Source organism: Mesocricetus auratus, unplaced genomic scaffold, assembly GCF_017639785.1.
Source record: "Mesocricetus auratus isolate SY011 unplaced genomic scaffold, BCM_Maur_2.0 Super-Scaffold_100007, whole genome shotgun sequence".
Lineage (NCBI taxonomy): Eukaryota > Metazoa > Chordata > Mammalia > Rodentia > Cricetidae > Mesocricetus > Mesocricetus auratus.
In genome coordinates this window covers 5874806-5892245 of record NW_024429191.1, presented here as the reverse complement: position 1 = coordinate 5892245, position 17440 = coordinate 5874806, and the positions used below count along the sequence as shown (strand labels likewise).

Here is a 17440-nt window from a genome sequence, read left to right as displayed (position 1 = left end):
ATCATCTCACTAGATGCTGAAAAAGCCTTTGACAAATCCAGCACCCCTTCATGATAAAGGTCCTAGAGAGATCAGGGATAACAGGAACATACCTGAATATAATAAAAGCAATATACAGTAAACCAACAGCTAACATCAAACTAAATGGAGAGAAACTCAAAGCAATTCCTCTAAAATCAGGAACAAGACAAGGCTGTCCACTCTCTCCATATCTCTTCAATATTGTACTTGAAATCCTAGCTACAGCAATAAGACAACAAAAGGAGATAAAGGGGATACAAATAGGAAAAGAGGTCACGCTTTCACTATTTGCAGATGATATGATAGTTTACATAAGTGACCCGAAAAACTCTGCAAGGGAACTCCTAGAGCTGATAAACACCTTCAGCAAAGTGGCAGGATACAAGGTAAACTCAAAAAATATCAGTGGCCCTATTATATACAGACGATGAAGTGACTGAGAAAGAAATCAGAGAAACCTCACCCTTTACAATAGCCATAAACAGCAACAAATATCTGGGCATAATGTTAACCAAGGAAGTGAAAGACCTATATATCAAGAACTTTGAGTCTTTAAAGAAAGAAATCAAAGAGGATACCAGAAAATGGAAAGATCTCCCATGCTCTTGGATTGGTAGGATCAACATAATAAAAATGTCAATCTTGCAAAAAGCAGCCTACAGATTCAATGCAATCCCTATCAAAATTCCGGCACAATTCTTCACAGACCTGAAAAGAACATTAATCAACTTTATATGGAAAAACAAAAGGCCCAGGATAGCCAAAACAACCCTATACAATAAAGGAACTTCAGGAGGCATCACCATACCTGATTTCAAGCTCTATTATAGAGCTATAGTCCTAAAAACAGCTTGGTATTGGCACAAAAATAGGCAGGTAGACCAATGGAACCGAATTGAAAACCTTGATTTTAACCCACACCTATGAACATTTGATTTTTGACAAAGTAGCTAAAACTATACAATGGAAAAAAGAAAGCATCTTCAACAAATGGTGCTGGCATAACTGGGTACTGGTATGCAGAAGACTGCAGATAGATCCATGTTTATTGCCTTGTACAAAACTTAAGTCCAAATGGATCAAAGATCTCAACATAAAACCAGCCACACTGAAACTTTTATAAGAGAAAGTGGGAGATACTCTTCAACGAGTTGGTACAGGAGACCACTTCCTGAACATAACACCAGTGGCACAGACACTGAGATTGACAATTAACAAATTTGACCTCATGAAACTAAAAAGCTTCTGTAAGGCAAAGGACACAGTCAACAAGACAGAAAGGCAGTCCACAGAAAGGGAAAAGATATTCACTGACCCCGCAACTGACAGAGGGCTAATCTCCAAAATTTACAAAGAACTCAAGAAGCAAGTCTCCAAAACACCAAAGGATCCAATCAAAATTTGGGGTACAGAACTAAACAGAGAATTCTCAATAGAGGAAGCTAAAATGGCCAAGTGACACTTAAGAAAGTGCTCAACATCCTTAGCCATCAGGGAAATGCAAATCAAAACAACTCTGAGATACCATCTTACTCCTGTCAGAATGGCTAAAATCAAAAACACCGAAGACCATTTATGCTGGATAGGATGTGGAGAGAGGGGAGCACTCTTCCACTGCTGGTGGGAGTGCCAACTCGTACAGCCACTTTGGAAATCAGTATGGAGATTCCTCAGGAAAATGGGAATCAATCTACCACAAGACCCGGCAATTCCACTCTTAGGCATATATCCAAAGGAGGCAAATTCATACAACAATGGCATCTGCTACACTATGTTCATAGCAGCATTATTTGTAATAGCCAGAACCTGGAAGCAACCTAGATGCCCCTCAACTGAAGAGTGGATAGAGAAAATGTGGTACATTTACACAATAGAGTATTACTCAGCAGAAAAAAACAATGGAATCTTGAAATTCGCAGGTAAATGGATAGCACTGGAAGAAACCATCCTGAGTGAGGTAACCCAGTCACAAAAAAACAAACATGGTATGTACTCACTCATATATGGATTTTAAACATGGATCAGGAGAGTGCCAGTCAATCTGGGAAACAGGAAAGAACATAAAAGATATACATGGTACCCAAGAGAAGAGAAATGAGGCAAGATCCTCTGAACAGATAGGGAACACGGCTAGGGGTGGGGGGGAGGGGGACCTGGGAAATAGACAGGGGGAGAAGTGGAAGAGAGAGTAGGACATGGAGGAACAGGAAGGTCGACTGGGGGGGTAGGATAGGGGGAAGAGGGAATCATAGGTTAGAAGACAGATCAGGCACCATTGTGACCTCTAGTGATCTAAATGGATGACACCAATTGGCAAGGTAAGCAATAGTGTAGAGACCACCTCGAATGCCCATTCCTGATAATGAACTTGATGTCTATAACCATCCTGGAGCCTTCATCCAGTGACTGATGGACGCAGAGGCAAACACCCACAGTTAAATACTGAACAGAACCCAAGGAACCCAGCGACAGAGAGAGAGGAGCAAAGAGCAAATTGGCAAAGAATGGGCTGGCAAAACCAGCAGAGACAGCTGATCCGAACAGGGGAGAGCCCTTGGACCCCAGACCGACAGCTGGGAGGCCAGCATGGGACCGATCCAGACCCCCTGAATGTGAGAGTCAATGAGGAGGCCTGGGCTACCTATGGGGTCCTGAGCAGTCGATCAGTGTTTATCCCTCGAATACTAACAGACATTGTGTGTCCATAAGACAAAGAGGATTGCTCTCTCTGCCTGGACTCTTAGGGAAGTGCCTGGACCCTACCCTGAATGAAATGATAGACTCTAGATATCCCCTATGTGGAAGGAATTGGCAATAGGGTGGGAGGATGAGGGGGATGATAGGGGGGGTGTGGGAGGAGGGGAGGGAGAGGGAACTAGGATTGACATGTAAAACAAGCTATTTAAAATTTAAAAAATGTAAAAAAAAAGTCAACTGAATATTCCAAAATTGTCCTCGTGTATTGAAAAAGCAGAGTTGGCTTCCCCTGTGCTCAGTCACTCTCCATTCTGAGTATCTGGCCTGAGTCAGAGGGACTTCTGTGCCTTGATTTGGTAAAAATCAGGCTTTGAGCAGAAGGCAAGCAAGTGGATTTTCCTTGTATCCTAAGGATGGTTAGTAAAGGCTCCCTGTGGTTCTGTTGAGAGGGATTCATCTGCCCTTAGCAGGCATGTGTTGTGATTAATTGGAAATGTCTTGTAGGAACAGACCAAGGAGTGAAGTCTTCCATTCCACTCTAGACTGTAAGACATTTTCCCTTGTGATCATTGAGGGGGAGCCATTTTCTTCTGGAGACTCTGTGTACTTGTCTGGGTGAATAAACATCTCCATGAATTTGTTTCGTGTTATTGTCAAACAAGAGAGAAAAATGTCATCTCAGAGTCTCAGGAGAAATGTAAGCATTCAGATGGCATCACTTACCAGACATCTAGCCAACTCTTCTTTCAACATGATGGTTTAATTGTAGGAAAATTTCCTTGTGAATTCATTTAGGGAATTCTGTTTGTATGGGGTTCAATCCATTTATACTATTCGACTCCACAGTTGATTTCACTGTTAAACATAAGACAAAAGCAGAAAAAGTGAGTTAAGACAGAATCTAGTGGCTGTCCTCAGTTTTGAATCTTGGGATTACAGGCAGAAGATCTATATGATCTATACCTCTGCATCATTCCTATATCCGTCTAAATAGATGTTACATCAGAGAAGAGAGGGAAGAAGGTGCAGATAAATACCTAGGGAAAATGACATTCCCATTACTGGCCCTATGAATCATAATAAGAGAAGTAGCAAAATGTGAAAAGATAGATTACATAAAAAATGGAAAATATATAAGAACAGCTACATGCCTTGGGATATTTTATGGAGACTTTATTGTGTTTTGCTTTGCTTTGTTTTTTTGGGGGGGGGAGTACTGCATGTTTTTATGGACTTGCACTGAAAATTAAGTGGTGAACTGAAGAGGGTCTGTGAGGGAGGAAAAGACACAGGGACATTGGAGTCAAGCCACCATCTTTGAAACAAGTCTCTGGCAGTTGGAGGTTTCTTGACCACTCTGAGATTTTGTTTCTTCACCAAACAGTAATGAGCAATTGAACCCCTGCTCTGTTAGAAGATAGAGAGGCCCTGGCTCAGAGAAGCAAAAACTCAAGTGTAGTGAAGTATGAGGTGAGCTGGAAATTTACCTCCTTCCTAAAGAGCCAGTGGACTGTGTACTCTGTGGGGGACCGGGCTTGTGGTCCCCACAAGATTGGATTTAGTGTCTCAAAGCAACACCCAGTTCCATCTTCCTCTCCTAATATCCCCAAATTTCTCTGTGTCTCAGGCTCTTCATGCTGAGATTTGTCTATAGAACTGGGAAGCTGACTGCTGATTTGGCAGATGTGGAAATAATTTCTACAGGGTCCTGGTTGTTAAGCATCCGTGTCACCGTGTGCCAGGCTGAGTACATAGCTTTAGAAGGTCAAAAAAGACATGGGAAGTCCACATATGGTGACAGCCTCCTGTGAATGGTGGCAAATCTTCTATTCAAAGCTACATTCGTTAGCAAAGCCTCTTAAAAGAACCTTGCTGCTTTTTTTTTTTAAATGCTGAGTCAGGAAGACCCCTTAAGCCAGCTGCGTGAATCTCTGCTTGCTGCTAGCAAAACAGAGCCCACCTGAGAAAATGCTGCTACCAAAAATCTGTGCTTCTCTCCATTCTTCTGTTTCTAAAATTTCTTTAAAGCTTTTGTCATTCTACGTGGAAATTCATCTTCCCACTCCTGATCACCATTTGTAAAGAGAAGCTTTTTTCCTTGAGAGAAGCCTTCCCGCCAGCCTGGTTCTAGAGCCGCATCAGTCCCAAATAAACACACAGGAGGCTATATTAATTATGAAGCTGTTGGCCTTGCTTGTTTCTTACTGGCTAGCTCTGACTTAAGTAATTACCCCATAATTGTTAATCTAAGTATGTCTCTTACCGGAGAAGTTTCCGGGCTTCCTACCCCGTGGCGTTACATCTCGACTCTTGTGTTTCTCCTTCCCAGAGTCCTTCTGGACTCCTAGTCCCACCTATCTTGATTCCCTATTGGCCAGCAGTGCTTTATTGACAAATGCACAGGACTTCCCCAACAATGTACAGTTCTACTCACTGAGCATCTACTGTGGGGCCTGAGAATGTAGCTCAGTGATAGTGTTCTCGCCTAGCATGCATGATGGCCTAGGTTCAAGCCTAACTACCTGTCCTAGCTGTGACTGCATGCTAATCACAGTTCCTCCTTTTCCATTATGATTGAGGGTAATTCACAACAGGTTCTCTAAAAATTCCATTGACAGAAGCAGTTTTCAATCTTACCCATTTGTTTTTCCCTGCTGGGTCAGAGCGTACCCAGTGTTCACCACTTTCTATCCACAGGAAATTTTTATAAATGCACTTTGCTTATTCTTATTTTGAAGTTGTGTGCTTCTCAAGGATTATTCACTCTATATATTACTTGTCCATTTCTAACCCCCAAAGTTGCAAAGAAAATTAGTGAAGAAGAAACAATAAAAAATACTATATACTCATTTGCAAAGTGGTGGGTTTCGTAATGATATTTTCCACCACAGTCACTCACTCCCCCTGTAGCCTATACATTCTCCCTCTCCCTACTACTCACGATCCCTTCTTGTTTGAAAACAATCCCCTTCTATTTCCTGTTTTCATGTTGTGATATGTACTTGGCATGTGTGTATGTGGGTTGCATATTTTACATGACATGTAGGTTTCACATATGAGAGGAAGTGTGACATTTGTCTTTCTCGCTTGGCTTATTTAGTTTACTGGGATGGTCTCCAGTGGGACTCTGACCTTTGCTATCTCTCTCTTCACTTGCATTTGTTTACCTGCCCTTCCTCCTGCCATGTTGTGATGCAGCACCATGCCCTCACAGACTAAGCAGGTCTTACATGATGCTCCTGAACTTCCCAGCCCCAGACTGTACTAAAAGAAACTTCTGTATGAATTACTCAGTGGCAGCAAGAACTCTCAGTCTGAATAGAACAAAGCTATGAATAGGTGGTAGGTACTGAGGTCAGTAGGATGGCAGAGGGTCTAAAACATCTGTGTGGGTGACAAGTCATTCATAAGTTTAAGCAGACTGATTGTAACAGGGGTGCATTTATCTTACATATAGCCCATGAGAGGTGGGAGCTATGTTAAAGGATACCTGCTGTAGAAAACCATGTGCCACTTGTCTATTTTCTGTATAGTAAATGTCTTAGGAAGGATTAAATAATGATTTTATACCATACATATGTATAAGATCACATCTGGAAGAAATAACAACAAAATCATGTTTCAATTATGATGACTAGCATTGGACACCACCGAAAAGTGGTCCTACATTGAGAATAATCTTCTATATTTTTCAAGCATTCTTCTAAGAAACTGTTTACTGCCCTATGGGACAGCACTCCTTTGGTACCAACTGTTCAAAATCAGGAAGGAAACATGCATTCCCTTCCTCCAGTCCAAATACATGCCAACTCCTTAGGTGGATACCAGATTCATAAAACCACAAAGCAAGAAATTGATGCTCTAGGCACTGATTTTGTGCTACCTGACACTAGACAATAATTTAAGCAATTTTATCCAAGTAATTTAGACAATAATGGCCTGTGGTATGTGGAATGCAATATCCCACTATCAAACATCTTTGACTAACGCTGTCTGTTATGACAATAGGGTCACTTCTTGCTATAGCTTAGATAATATGTGATGCATATCTTGATTCTTCTACACCTTTCTTGAATGTCTTTCCATTCCAACACACAAATATATATATATATATATGTACATATATATATATATATATATATGTTCTCTTTGATCCACTATCATAAGCTTTGGAAGGGATTATATCAAAATTCCATATCTTAGACACAATGTTACTCTTTTGATAACTTATTTTAAAGTTTATCAGCATCCTTTCCATGGTTAATACCTGAAATTACTATTTAGCTTTCACCTAGGATCTGAGTTATGTGCAGTGGTGTCTGGAGAGACATTCAGTGTATGTGTCGGGGATGAAGTGTAGATCTAGGTACTCCTTTTTCATATATGCTTCAGGAAAATGAAGTAAAGGATGGCAGAGGACCCAGGGGTGTGCCTCTATGGGAATCTGAACTTCTTATATGCATGTTACTTGACTTGTATTAATATTTATTTTTGAGAGCTGAAGCTTAATACAGTTAAAGCAAAGAATAATCCTCACACCCATGAAACACTTGAACTGAACACAGCCTTGCTTTCTTTTAGAGAATGCTTTCAAGGCTGCAAATCCCCCTGTGTGGCTGCCTGACTGTGTAATTCCATATTCATTGCTTCTCTAAATTTTACAATTGTACGCAAGAGACCTGTCTGTTCTTCTCTAAGGAGTGCATGTCTGTCCAACATCTCAGAATTGTGATCAGTAATGCTATTTATGCTTGCCTTGGAGAGCAGAGGACAATTTGAATCTTGTAGGAATTTATCGAATACTGCTTCCAATGTCCTGGCAAGGTAACATATGTAAGCAAGGGTGTCTTCACTGAATGTTTGAGCAAGGAACACATAGCCCTCATAACCCAGGAGAAGGAAAGAAGGTCCAATGAAGAGAGTCAGTGAAACCAATATAATCATAGAACTGCTAAGCTTACAAATAGCAGTAGCCATGGACAGTCTTAGATAGTTAAATGGAAGGGTCAGAAATGGAAGCAACTTCATTAGAACTGTGATCTTGTGGAAAAGATGGAGACTTACCTCCATTGTTTTCTCATTGAGAATTACTATATGCCAAGCACTGTGCTTCTGCTGAAGGTAGAATTTGTTGGGTAACCAGCTATTCCAAATTTTCTGGAACTGAGGATCTTCATACTAAAAGAAGGTAGTTTTACCTAACATAAATCATTCATCCCACATAGAAATAACCACAGAGTGTTGAATATGCTGAGTGTGTGATGGTCTGGGCATCTTGACTGTTGAATTGATCACACTGAGAGCCACCTACAAGGTTGATTAAAGCCTGTATTTGTGTTTGTGAGGATGCTTCCAGAAGCAGTGAGATCTGGGGTGCTCTGATCTGAGAAATGGTTTAATCTGTTGTTGGATTCCAAATTTGAACAACCTATTGGCCACCTGTAAAACTGTAGGAGGTGAGAGCTGGTTGGAGGAAGCAGGTCATTGGCTGTGCCTTTGAAGAGTGTGTCTTCCACTGTTCCTCCCTTCCAGCCACAGGAAGTGAGCAGCTTCAATCTGCCTTGCGTTGCCTGCTGATTTTCTGCCTACCCACAGCTCAGAAACACTAGTCTAGTGACCGTGGACCCAGACTTTGGAGACTGAGGAAATCTTTAAGTTGGTCTTCTTGTTTTTCTTTTTTTCCACAGCAGCATACACCTGACTAATCCAGTGGGTACTGGGGAGATCCTAATTCTCCTCAGAGTGAGGAAGGAAAATGAGTGTGGTGGCACAGCTAAGCACAGTTTACTCAGCCTGGAAGTAAACTAAGTGTAGAGACATGAAGGGTAGGGCATGACTGCATATCTGAGACTCTTTGGTAGCACTACCACCAGTGAACCAAAACCAACGTGGCTGTAAGTGGACAGGAAACAGACAAAGATGCAGTGACTGAGTTGCAGCATGTTCACTCTTGGGTTTCTAAGATGTGATTTAGCTTTGCTATTGCTGTTGTGACCCTTGTCAACAGATGGCTTTTTAAAACACAGTTATTATCTCACAGTTTCAGAAGTAAGAAGTTTGACTTTGTCTCCAAAAGTAAAACTTCAAATGGCCATAGGGCTACATTCCTCCTGAAGCTTTTTTGAGGGTAAAGGACCATTATCTTGCTTTTCCCTGCTTCTGGAAGCTCTTTTCTTGTCTTTCCTAGTGGCCAATTTTTGTCTTCAAAATTCATTGAGTTCTTTGTGTATCAAATAACAAACACAGCTGTTTCCCATCGCCCTCTGTTGCTTTCAGGGACTCTGTTAACGTTTGGTGTCCTTCCACCAGCTCCCAGGAGTCTCCTTGTTGAGGGATAAGTGAATCATCATCTTTCATGGCCCATTTGCACTGCTATATAAAATATTCACAGATTCTGGGATTAGGGGCATTTTTTTCTGTCTATCATGAGCATAGTAAAGATGCTGGGCTAAACTCAAAGAATAATTGGAAACTACCCATTTCTGTTATAGTGGAACCATGCTGGGCTGCATTAGGTTTAGGAAGCTCTCTGGTAATGTGTGGGGTTGAGCAAGCAGTATCTTAGTTTCTTATAGCTGTAGCAGAATGACTGAGAATGAACAAATTATAAAGGATGCACACATCCATGGCTCATGGTTCTGGGGGCTGAGAAGACCAAGAGTACTGTTTGTAAGAGACCTCCTTCTGTGTCATGAAATGACAAAGTGCATCATAGAGTGAGATGCCAAGACAAAGAGACCCTCCTCCCTTAACAACCTATTAATTCATGAAAGCATGGATGGTTTGATCATTTCATGTGGGGATGATCTTATTACTCAATCACTTCCCAAAGTCTCACTTCTAAATGCCATTCATAGTTGACTTTGGGAATTACAATTCCAACATTTGAGTTATATGAGGCAACACAATTACCCCATGATTACCTATGAGGTTGGTACAATGAAGATGATACATGTAAATGAATTCTGGCTCCATCTCCACACCTCATGCTAGCCCTGGTAGTCATCTCATGCTCCTGGCATCTCCAGTATTCTGAGATCTATGCTGAAACCAACTGATAACCACCCCTGGGTTTATCTTCAGTGACTGTGGCTATTCTACATGGCGACAAGGCTCAACTTTTTTCTGTGGATCCTTCAGCCCTGGGGTTTCTACTGCACCTGAGGTTTCACCTTCACCAGTGTCCTCTCCTGGCCTCTCACAGTTTCAAGCTTCAGCCTCTTCCCATGACCCCTTTAAAGCCTCCTGTTCTTATTCCACCCAAACCAGTAACACAAAGGAGACTCTTACACATTACCAAGTTAGGCTGTCAGTATGAGTGGCCGCACTGGTTCCCCCAGGATCACAGTCTGTGTGCTGACCCTAAGAAAATACTCCCAGAAGACTTCACCTCAATGGTGCTGCTCTCTTCTCAATCACAACTGATTGATCAGTCCCAGCTGACCAGCATTAATTGTCCCATGAGCCAAAGTTTCACCTCAGTGCCAAGTCTTCAGCTCCATTGGACAAAACCCCCAGATTCTTCATTCACAATACCACCCAAATGGCCCTGCTAGAGTCTTTGGAGAACTCTCCAACTTCCCTTTGAAACTTGAGACAAAGCAGGCCTTCATAGTCTGTATTGCTCTCACCGTTGACTCCCTAGCTCCCACACAACAGCCCACTAAGCTCTAAGCACCTAATGGCTTTCCCTGCCCAAAGTTCCAAATTCCTTCCACAATCCTCTTAAAAGTAACATGGTCAGATCTGTCATAAACAATACTTTTGGTACCAATTTTGGTTCCAGTTTGCTTTCTATTACTGTGATAAAGATCATGACCAAAAGCAACTTGGGAAGGAACAGATTTATTTTACCCCACAGATTATATTCTGTCATTTAGGAAAGTCAGGGCAGTAACTCAAGGCAGGAACCTGGAGGCAGGAGCTGATGCAGAAGCCATGGAGCTTTCCCTCCTATTGGCTGCCTCCTTCAGACTAACTCTGCTTGCTTCCTTACATAGTTCAAGACTACCAACTGAGATGTGGTACCAGACACACTGGGCTGGACCCTCCCCCATCCATCATTACTTAAGAAAATGTTCCCATAGGCTAATCTGATGGGTCTTTTTCTCAATTGTGCTTCCAAACTGACACTGCTGTGTCAAGTTGACGAAAAACTAACCATCATGGGGGCCTTGGAGAATTGGGTGGTCCTTAGGAAGGATTTCTCCTACTCCAGGATGAAGCCTTGCCATCATAGATAATTGGTCTCATCTTGGGGTGCAGTTCTGCCCTTTCTTTTCTTTTCTTTTTTTTTTTGGTTTTATGAGACAGGGTTTCTCTGTATTGTTTTGGAAGTTGTCGGTCCAACCCGGCCTTAAACTCACAGAGATCCGCCTGCCTCTGCCTCCCGAGTGCTAGGATTAAAGGTGTGCGCCACCACCGCCCGGCTCTTTCTAGCATATAATATGATGGCTGTTTTGGAACATTGACTTGTCTCTGTGCTTTCATCCTTGAAAGAGGATGAGATGGCTTCAGTAGACACTCTTCAGTGATTAACATGCCTATGTAAAGCTGGAGTCTAACCCAAAGTTCAGGAGATAGGCATAAAATAAAAGCAAAACACAAATATGTTTCATTCTGTTTTTAGTTTTCCTCGAGAGCAGTCACTGCTTTGAGCAAATGCACTTCCTAAATCATTCTGCAAAGGGCAGGCTTGAGACATTGGAGTAAGGGACGCTTAGGTAGAATTTGCCTTTCTCAAGTGGCCTCACAGCAAATACCCAGTAGGGGGAAAGGTACATGCGGTAAGAGGTCAGAACACACACCCCATTCGTCTCCTCCAGGAACAGCATTGTTCCTCCCAGTGCATTCAGGAGACGTGTTCGGTGGTTGATAAATCTCCCCTGTGCATATCTTCCAATTCAGAGATAGGAACCTTATCAAGGTTGCTTCTGTTATGTGCCACTCGTGGGGCCAGTCTATGCTAATCACTTTGACATTTCCTATTCACTCAGCGTGAGAGGAATGCTTTAGCCTGCATTGATGGGGGCATGTGTTTCTAATGAGAAATCTGATGAAGCCAGGTGTCTTGAATACAGAGTACCTGTGAACTGTGGCAGCCTTCGCATTCCTTGAAGCTGTTCTCTTCCCTTTTGGGTTTAGATGTGGAATGGCTCCTCGTAGTAGTGATTTGTAGCTGATAAAGATTTTGCTTTTAAATCCATCAAAAGTGACATTTTGAAGTGGGCAGATGAGGGAAGAAAGACATGAGTTTCTTGGTCTCTCTCCAGGTCTCACCATTCTCTTCCACTCCGCTTTGCACAAAAGATCATCTCATAAGAAATTCAGGGCAAAAAATGTCTTTTCATTTTTATTCCCGTTTTCTGACATTCTTACTCTTAAAGTTATTATTAGTGGTGCAAACTCTAGCTATTAGGGAATGTGAGTCCTGCCCTGTTCTGGTCTATTCCATTATCATTTGAATACACCACCTACTGCTCCTCCTAAGACCTTCTCAATAGAGGATTCTTAGTAGACATTTCCCCCTAAATTAAGTTTAGTAGCTATCAAAGCAGAATGGCTTGGGGGTGAGAGGGGGGGCTCTCCACACTGAAGCAAAGTGGGACTTTTAATAATTATGTGGATATTTTAGCATCCCGAAATCACTCCAAAATGGAAGTGTATTTCCTGTTCTCCCATTCTTCTGTCCCCTTTATATTTCTAATGAGTTACATTTGCAAGTGTCCTCTTCCTCCTAAGAGGCCCTTGTTTTTTGCTGGTTATGGAGATGGGGAGCAGTGAGTTCTTAAAGGACTTTCTTAAAATGCTAGTTATTTCTAAAATGAACAGGAATGCATGGAAACCTATAGGCTACCTTTTAAAGCAGGATGCACAGTATTCTTTGGACAGGACTGGACGCTGTTACTGGGCATTTCAAGCCATTGATTCTCGATTTTCCCGGCGTAAGATTCCTTTGGAGTGAGGGTGACTCTGAACCTTGGCTTTGTCACTATGAATAAGAATCACAGTCCCTCAAGAGACAAAGTCAGTTTTTCTCACAAATGTCAGCCAACCACATTTTTATTTCATCAGGGGAGACACTGCTGGACCCATTGTGGTTGCCATGACAGATCCTTTGTTGTGTGTTCACAAGTATGTGTGTCTTGCAGGAAGAGAGGAGTAACTCTGGGTGCCATTCTGAAGGCTCTGTGAGCCCCAGGGAAGCACTTGTTTCCACATCCCAACCCTGGAATTACAAGCATGCGCCATCACACTTGACTCTTGCATGTGGGCTGGTGTTGAACTCAGGTCTTCATACTTGCAAGGTAAGCCCTTTCCCATTGAACTCTCTCCATGTGGTTAGTCAGGACTGTAGCATTTTGTAAATCTCCTTCATTAGCTTGTCTTTGCTGTGGGCTAGCCCTCCCCACCTTCATTATTGCTTCTGCATACAGGCCCAAGAATCAGAGACAGCCTGACTGAGCTAGCATCATGAACCACCTGTCAATTATGTACTGTGGTCTCTGTCTATAAATCATATGAAAATATGATTTAAGAAGAGACTCTCACTCTGTGGTATTGATTCCTCCTTAGAGCACCCACCATGTTACATCTGTCTGTGAATCTGTGACATTAATGGTTGTTCTAATAAACTTCTTATCCCCAAGAGATAACCTTCCTCAGTATCCCCCTTGAACATCAAACTCCTACTACCTTTCACTTATATCTAATTATCTGTTATTTCTCACTTCTTTTCACTCATGTTCCTGAGACTGGTGATATGAACATGGGGACTCCTCACCACCACACACAGACACATAAACACATACATATGTACCTGCAGAAAGATATTTTTTGGCATAAAAGTTTGTTATGAGGTTGGTGTTCCCAAGGAAGCTTGTTTGGAATTGGCTATAGACCACTGTATACTAGTCTGGAACTAGTGAACAGGGCAGGGGGCATGGTGGTTAGAATGACGGTATGTGGGTTTCAGACATTGACATTCCAGATGTGGCACCTTGACATTCTGAGAGCATGTTTGGCAGTAGAAAAACCAGGATCTATCTGAACTGGGCTCTTCTTAAGCCCTCCATCCTTCCTTCTCCTGTAGAGAACAAGAAAGGTTCTCTTTCCTTAGTCAGCCTACCTACCCAAATGTTGGTTCCACACTTGTGTCCAACCTTTGGACCATGTGACACGACATCATCTATAAAAGTCATGCTCAACAGTCACACAATTGAGTTAGCAACACCCCCCTCAAAAAGCATATAATGAGTAAGTATATAATTTTGTGTAGGGAAACATTCATAGCTGTTCTTGGCCACAGGTTAGTCACACTTGCAAGATTAAGTTACAGGAAGTAGGTCTGTCTGTAGTTGTCATCACAGCCAGTGCCCTCCCAGCTTTCTCAAGCTGCCTTACTATTTCTCTAAATTGCCTTTCTCTTACTAGAAAAGAGGATGGGCAAGCTTTCACATCCTCCTGGGTGCTGTCTCCTTCATAGCTCATTGTCACAATAAACTTGGGTGCCTTTTCTCCTGCCAGTCTTCCTGTTGTTATATATTCCAGCACAGTCAATTAGGGAACCTTTCTAGGTAGAAGGATGGTTCCCTCTGGCTTTACAGGTGAGAGCTGCCATTTAATGCTTTCTTTCAAGGAGACGAGGGCTCTTTGGGGAAGTTGCTGAGCTGAGCAGTTGAAACACTTGGATGTGGAAGTATCTGGGCCGCTAGTTCCTTGAATAGTGTAGTTCTATGTTGAGAACTGTACTGGGGTCATAGACTCAAGAGTTGTTCTGATGGCCAAAGACAATTCTGGTTCTTACATGTCACTGTTTACCTTATCATTGTTATCTAGAATGGCTGTTGAGGGCTTAGTGTGTGCCTTAGTGTGAACACTGATTAATTCTGATGATACAGCAGCTGGGGAGAACAAGCTTGTTCCTTTCTCCTCATTCAGGTGGCAGTGTACCCTAAGAATCTGACCCTAAACGATTGGCTTAGGGAGTTAATCACTAACTGAATAAATCATTCTCCTTGCTGTGACCTGGTGATGTAAGTTAGATGGATCTCCACTTGGTCTAGGGGTTTCTAGAAAGAAAATCTTGTGAGACCAAGGAGATGGTTTAGTGGGTAAAGTGCATGCCGTACCAGCCTGATGACTGGGGTTTGGATCCCCAGAACCTATGCAAAAGCTGAACACAGGTCCAACATCTGTAATCCCAGAGTTCCTGTGATGAGATGGGAGATGGACACAGAGGAACCCTTGAAAGTCCTCAAGCCAGCTAGCCTGCAGTATGCAACGGTCAGTAGTAAAAGATACTGTCTCAAACAAAGATGAAGGCAAAGACTGACAAGAGAGGTTGTTGTCTGACCTCTAGACATGCACTACTGCATAAGCAATTTCCCAACATACATAAAACAAAAAACAAAAAGATTTTCTTTAAAAAGGTATTTTTTAAAAAGTTTCTTGCATGTGTATAGTTGCTAGCTGGATACTGGATGCCATGACTAAGTTATGTGAAGGTGACTGTAATAAATCTTAAAAGCAAGGAGACACAAAATGTCCCTGTATAGGAATAAATATTAGAACCTTATATGCATACACAAATTGACACAAGTAATAACCTAAGATATATTCACAGTACACAATGTCAGTGTTCAGAATCATCAAAGTTGACAGACTCTACCAGTGATGACTTGGCCATTCCTCTAACTAAACAGCAGTTGTTTATTGAAGGAATGAGTGACTGTTGAAATAATTGGCACTGCTTAGTTCCTCAGTGACCTCCAGTGGCTCATTTGCTTATGCAAAGCGTGTAGAAGCTAGACAGAGGGCAAGATTGCCTTCCAACTTAGCCCACTTCAAGAATGCGAGGAAGCAAGGAAGCAGGTAGAATGTGCCTTTGCGTGAGATATGGCCACGCCAGAGGAGCAGGTAGAGATGAACCATAGCGCTGCTATCGGCAGAACAATTTAAGTCATTTTAATTTGGGAGCAAGGGAAGGAGACAGAAAGAGAGAGAGGGAGAAAGGGAGGGAGGAAGGGAAGAGAGAGAGAGAGAGAGAGAGAGAGAGAGAGAGAGAGAGAGAGAGAGAGAGAGAGAGAGAGAGAAAACATCTTTAAGATAAAGGTCCCTGTGGTTGAAAGTATTTGCTCTTTTCTCGAGCACTGTCAAAGATAAGGTGGCCGTGTATTGAAATATAGGCCATGCACAGGGTGGGGGAGTGAGGGTCTCATTTCATTTCCTGGGCTCAGATTCTCACATCATCCTTCAAATGCTGTGCAGACTTGGCCCAGTGTTTAACTCCTTCCTGACCGGATGATATATCAACACCAGCTATTTCTTGGTGGGGAGGACTTAGAACCGAGTTGTACAGGCAGTGTTTTATATGATGGGCAGAGCTCTTTTGTCAAGTAGAGGTATAGTAAATAACCTTAATAAAGTTATTTGTTCATGGAGGCATACCTCAGTAGAATTGTCTCCTTGGTCTGTCATTGATGCTTTCTCTGTAAAGTCATCACACAAAATAGGAAGACATGAATTTTCTTGTAGCTGTAAATAAAACACTTGAAAAGAACCTCTTGTGTTCAGATTTGATTTCTGATTTCATAAGGATCCTGGTAGAGACTTCTTCATAGGATATAGTAGCAGTGGTTTTCATGAATAGCTGTGGGTTGGTGAACTCTCTCTCTCAAATTTGTATCTTAAGCAACCTCTGTCTTTCTGAGGCTGAACCAAGCACATCCTTACTTTGATTTGAATTTTAGACAGGCTTAACAAGCCAGAATAAAGCAAAAATATATCCTTCAGAAATCAAAGCAGATAAAACTTTTGTTATCCTTTCCTTGCCAAAGACTTGAATGTGGATATTACTTGACTGATAAGAATGCTGATGCAGTTTTCCTCTTAAAAGTTTTGTCAGATTAGAGTCACACAAAACCATGTTTACCAGGCAAGTTATGCATCCAGAGTAACAGATGCATAAAGTCAAATGCTGCAAGTTCTGTCTCATATGTGGAGCTGAATTTGGAACAGTGGATGTGTGTGCTTGAACTGGAATACACACATAAATTAGAAAATTATAAAAGGGGGATTTTCAGAAAAGGAGTATGGAACACAGATGATATGAAGAGATAAAGCAAAACAATGACATGGTAAGGATTAAAAGGGTAGAGCAGGGAGTATAATGAGATTTAGCTAACAATACAGATCATTGAAGAAGTCATATAGAAACCACTACTGTAGAAGTGTCCTAAAATATATATGTGTACATAAATATAAATGAAAAGAGTTAAAATGGAGCTGCACTATACTGGAGTAGAGGGAACAGTGTCTGTGGATTACCTGTTTTTTTTTAACTATTGCCTAGTATGGTCCTATAGACTCCAGCAAACATTATGTGCTGTTTCCATTGCTCTTGGTTACCCTCCAGAATTTGATGGTAAGACCATATTGCTGGTTACACCACATATTTTGAGTCATTGAGCAAGGATGCAACTACTCAAGAATCTGACTCAGATGTGAATTCTGCAAGCTACAAAAACGAGTTGACTGGCAAGATACGACATCTGGTAAACTAGTGGCATGAACGCTATGGGAGTAGGCAATCACTTCCTGTTTGACTTTAAAGCCCAGTCTACAAGACAGAGCTCAGGCCTGATTATGCTAGCTACCAAAATCCTGTGATTGGCTGGGCCATGGGCCCTAGAGTGGAACTTAATACTATTATTCCACTAAA

General features: G+C 41.9%; 1 protein-coding gene across 2 annotated transcripts in view; it reads left to right on the top strand.

The window, feature by feature from the left end:
- Nucleotides 1-17440, top strand: part of Rbfox1 (RNA binding fox-1 homolog 1) — a 2068553-nt gene that overhangs the window by 876908 nt on the left and 1174205 nt on the right. Inside the window, exon 5 of one of the 2 annotated variants that reach the window (XM_040747948.1) lies at nucleotides 12870-13025. The exons of the other annotated variant lie outside the window; for it this stretch is intronic. Coding sequence (XP_040603882.1) covers nucleotides 12870-13025 — 156 coding nt within the window. The remainder of the gene's footprint in view (nucleotides 1-12869; nucleotides 13026-17440) is intronic. 2 annotated transcript variants of the gene reach the window in all.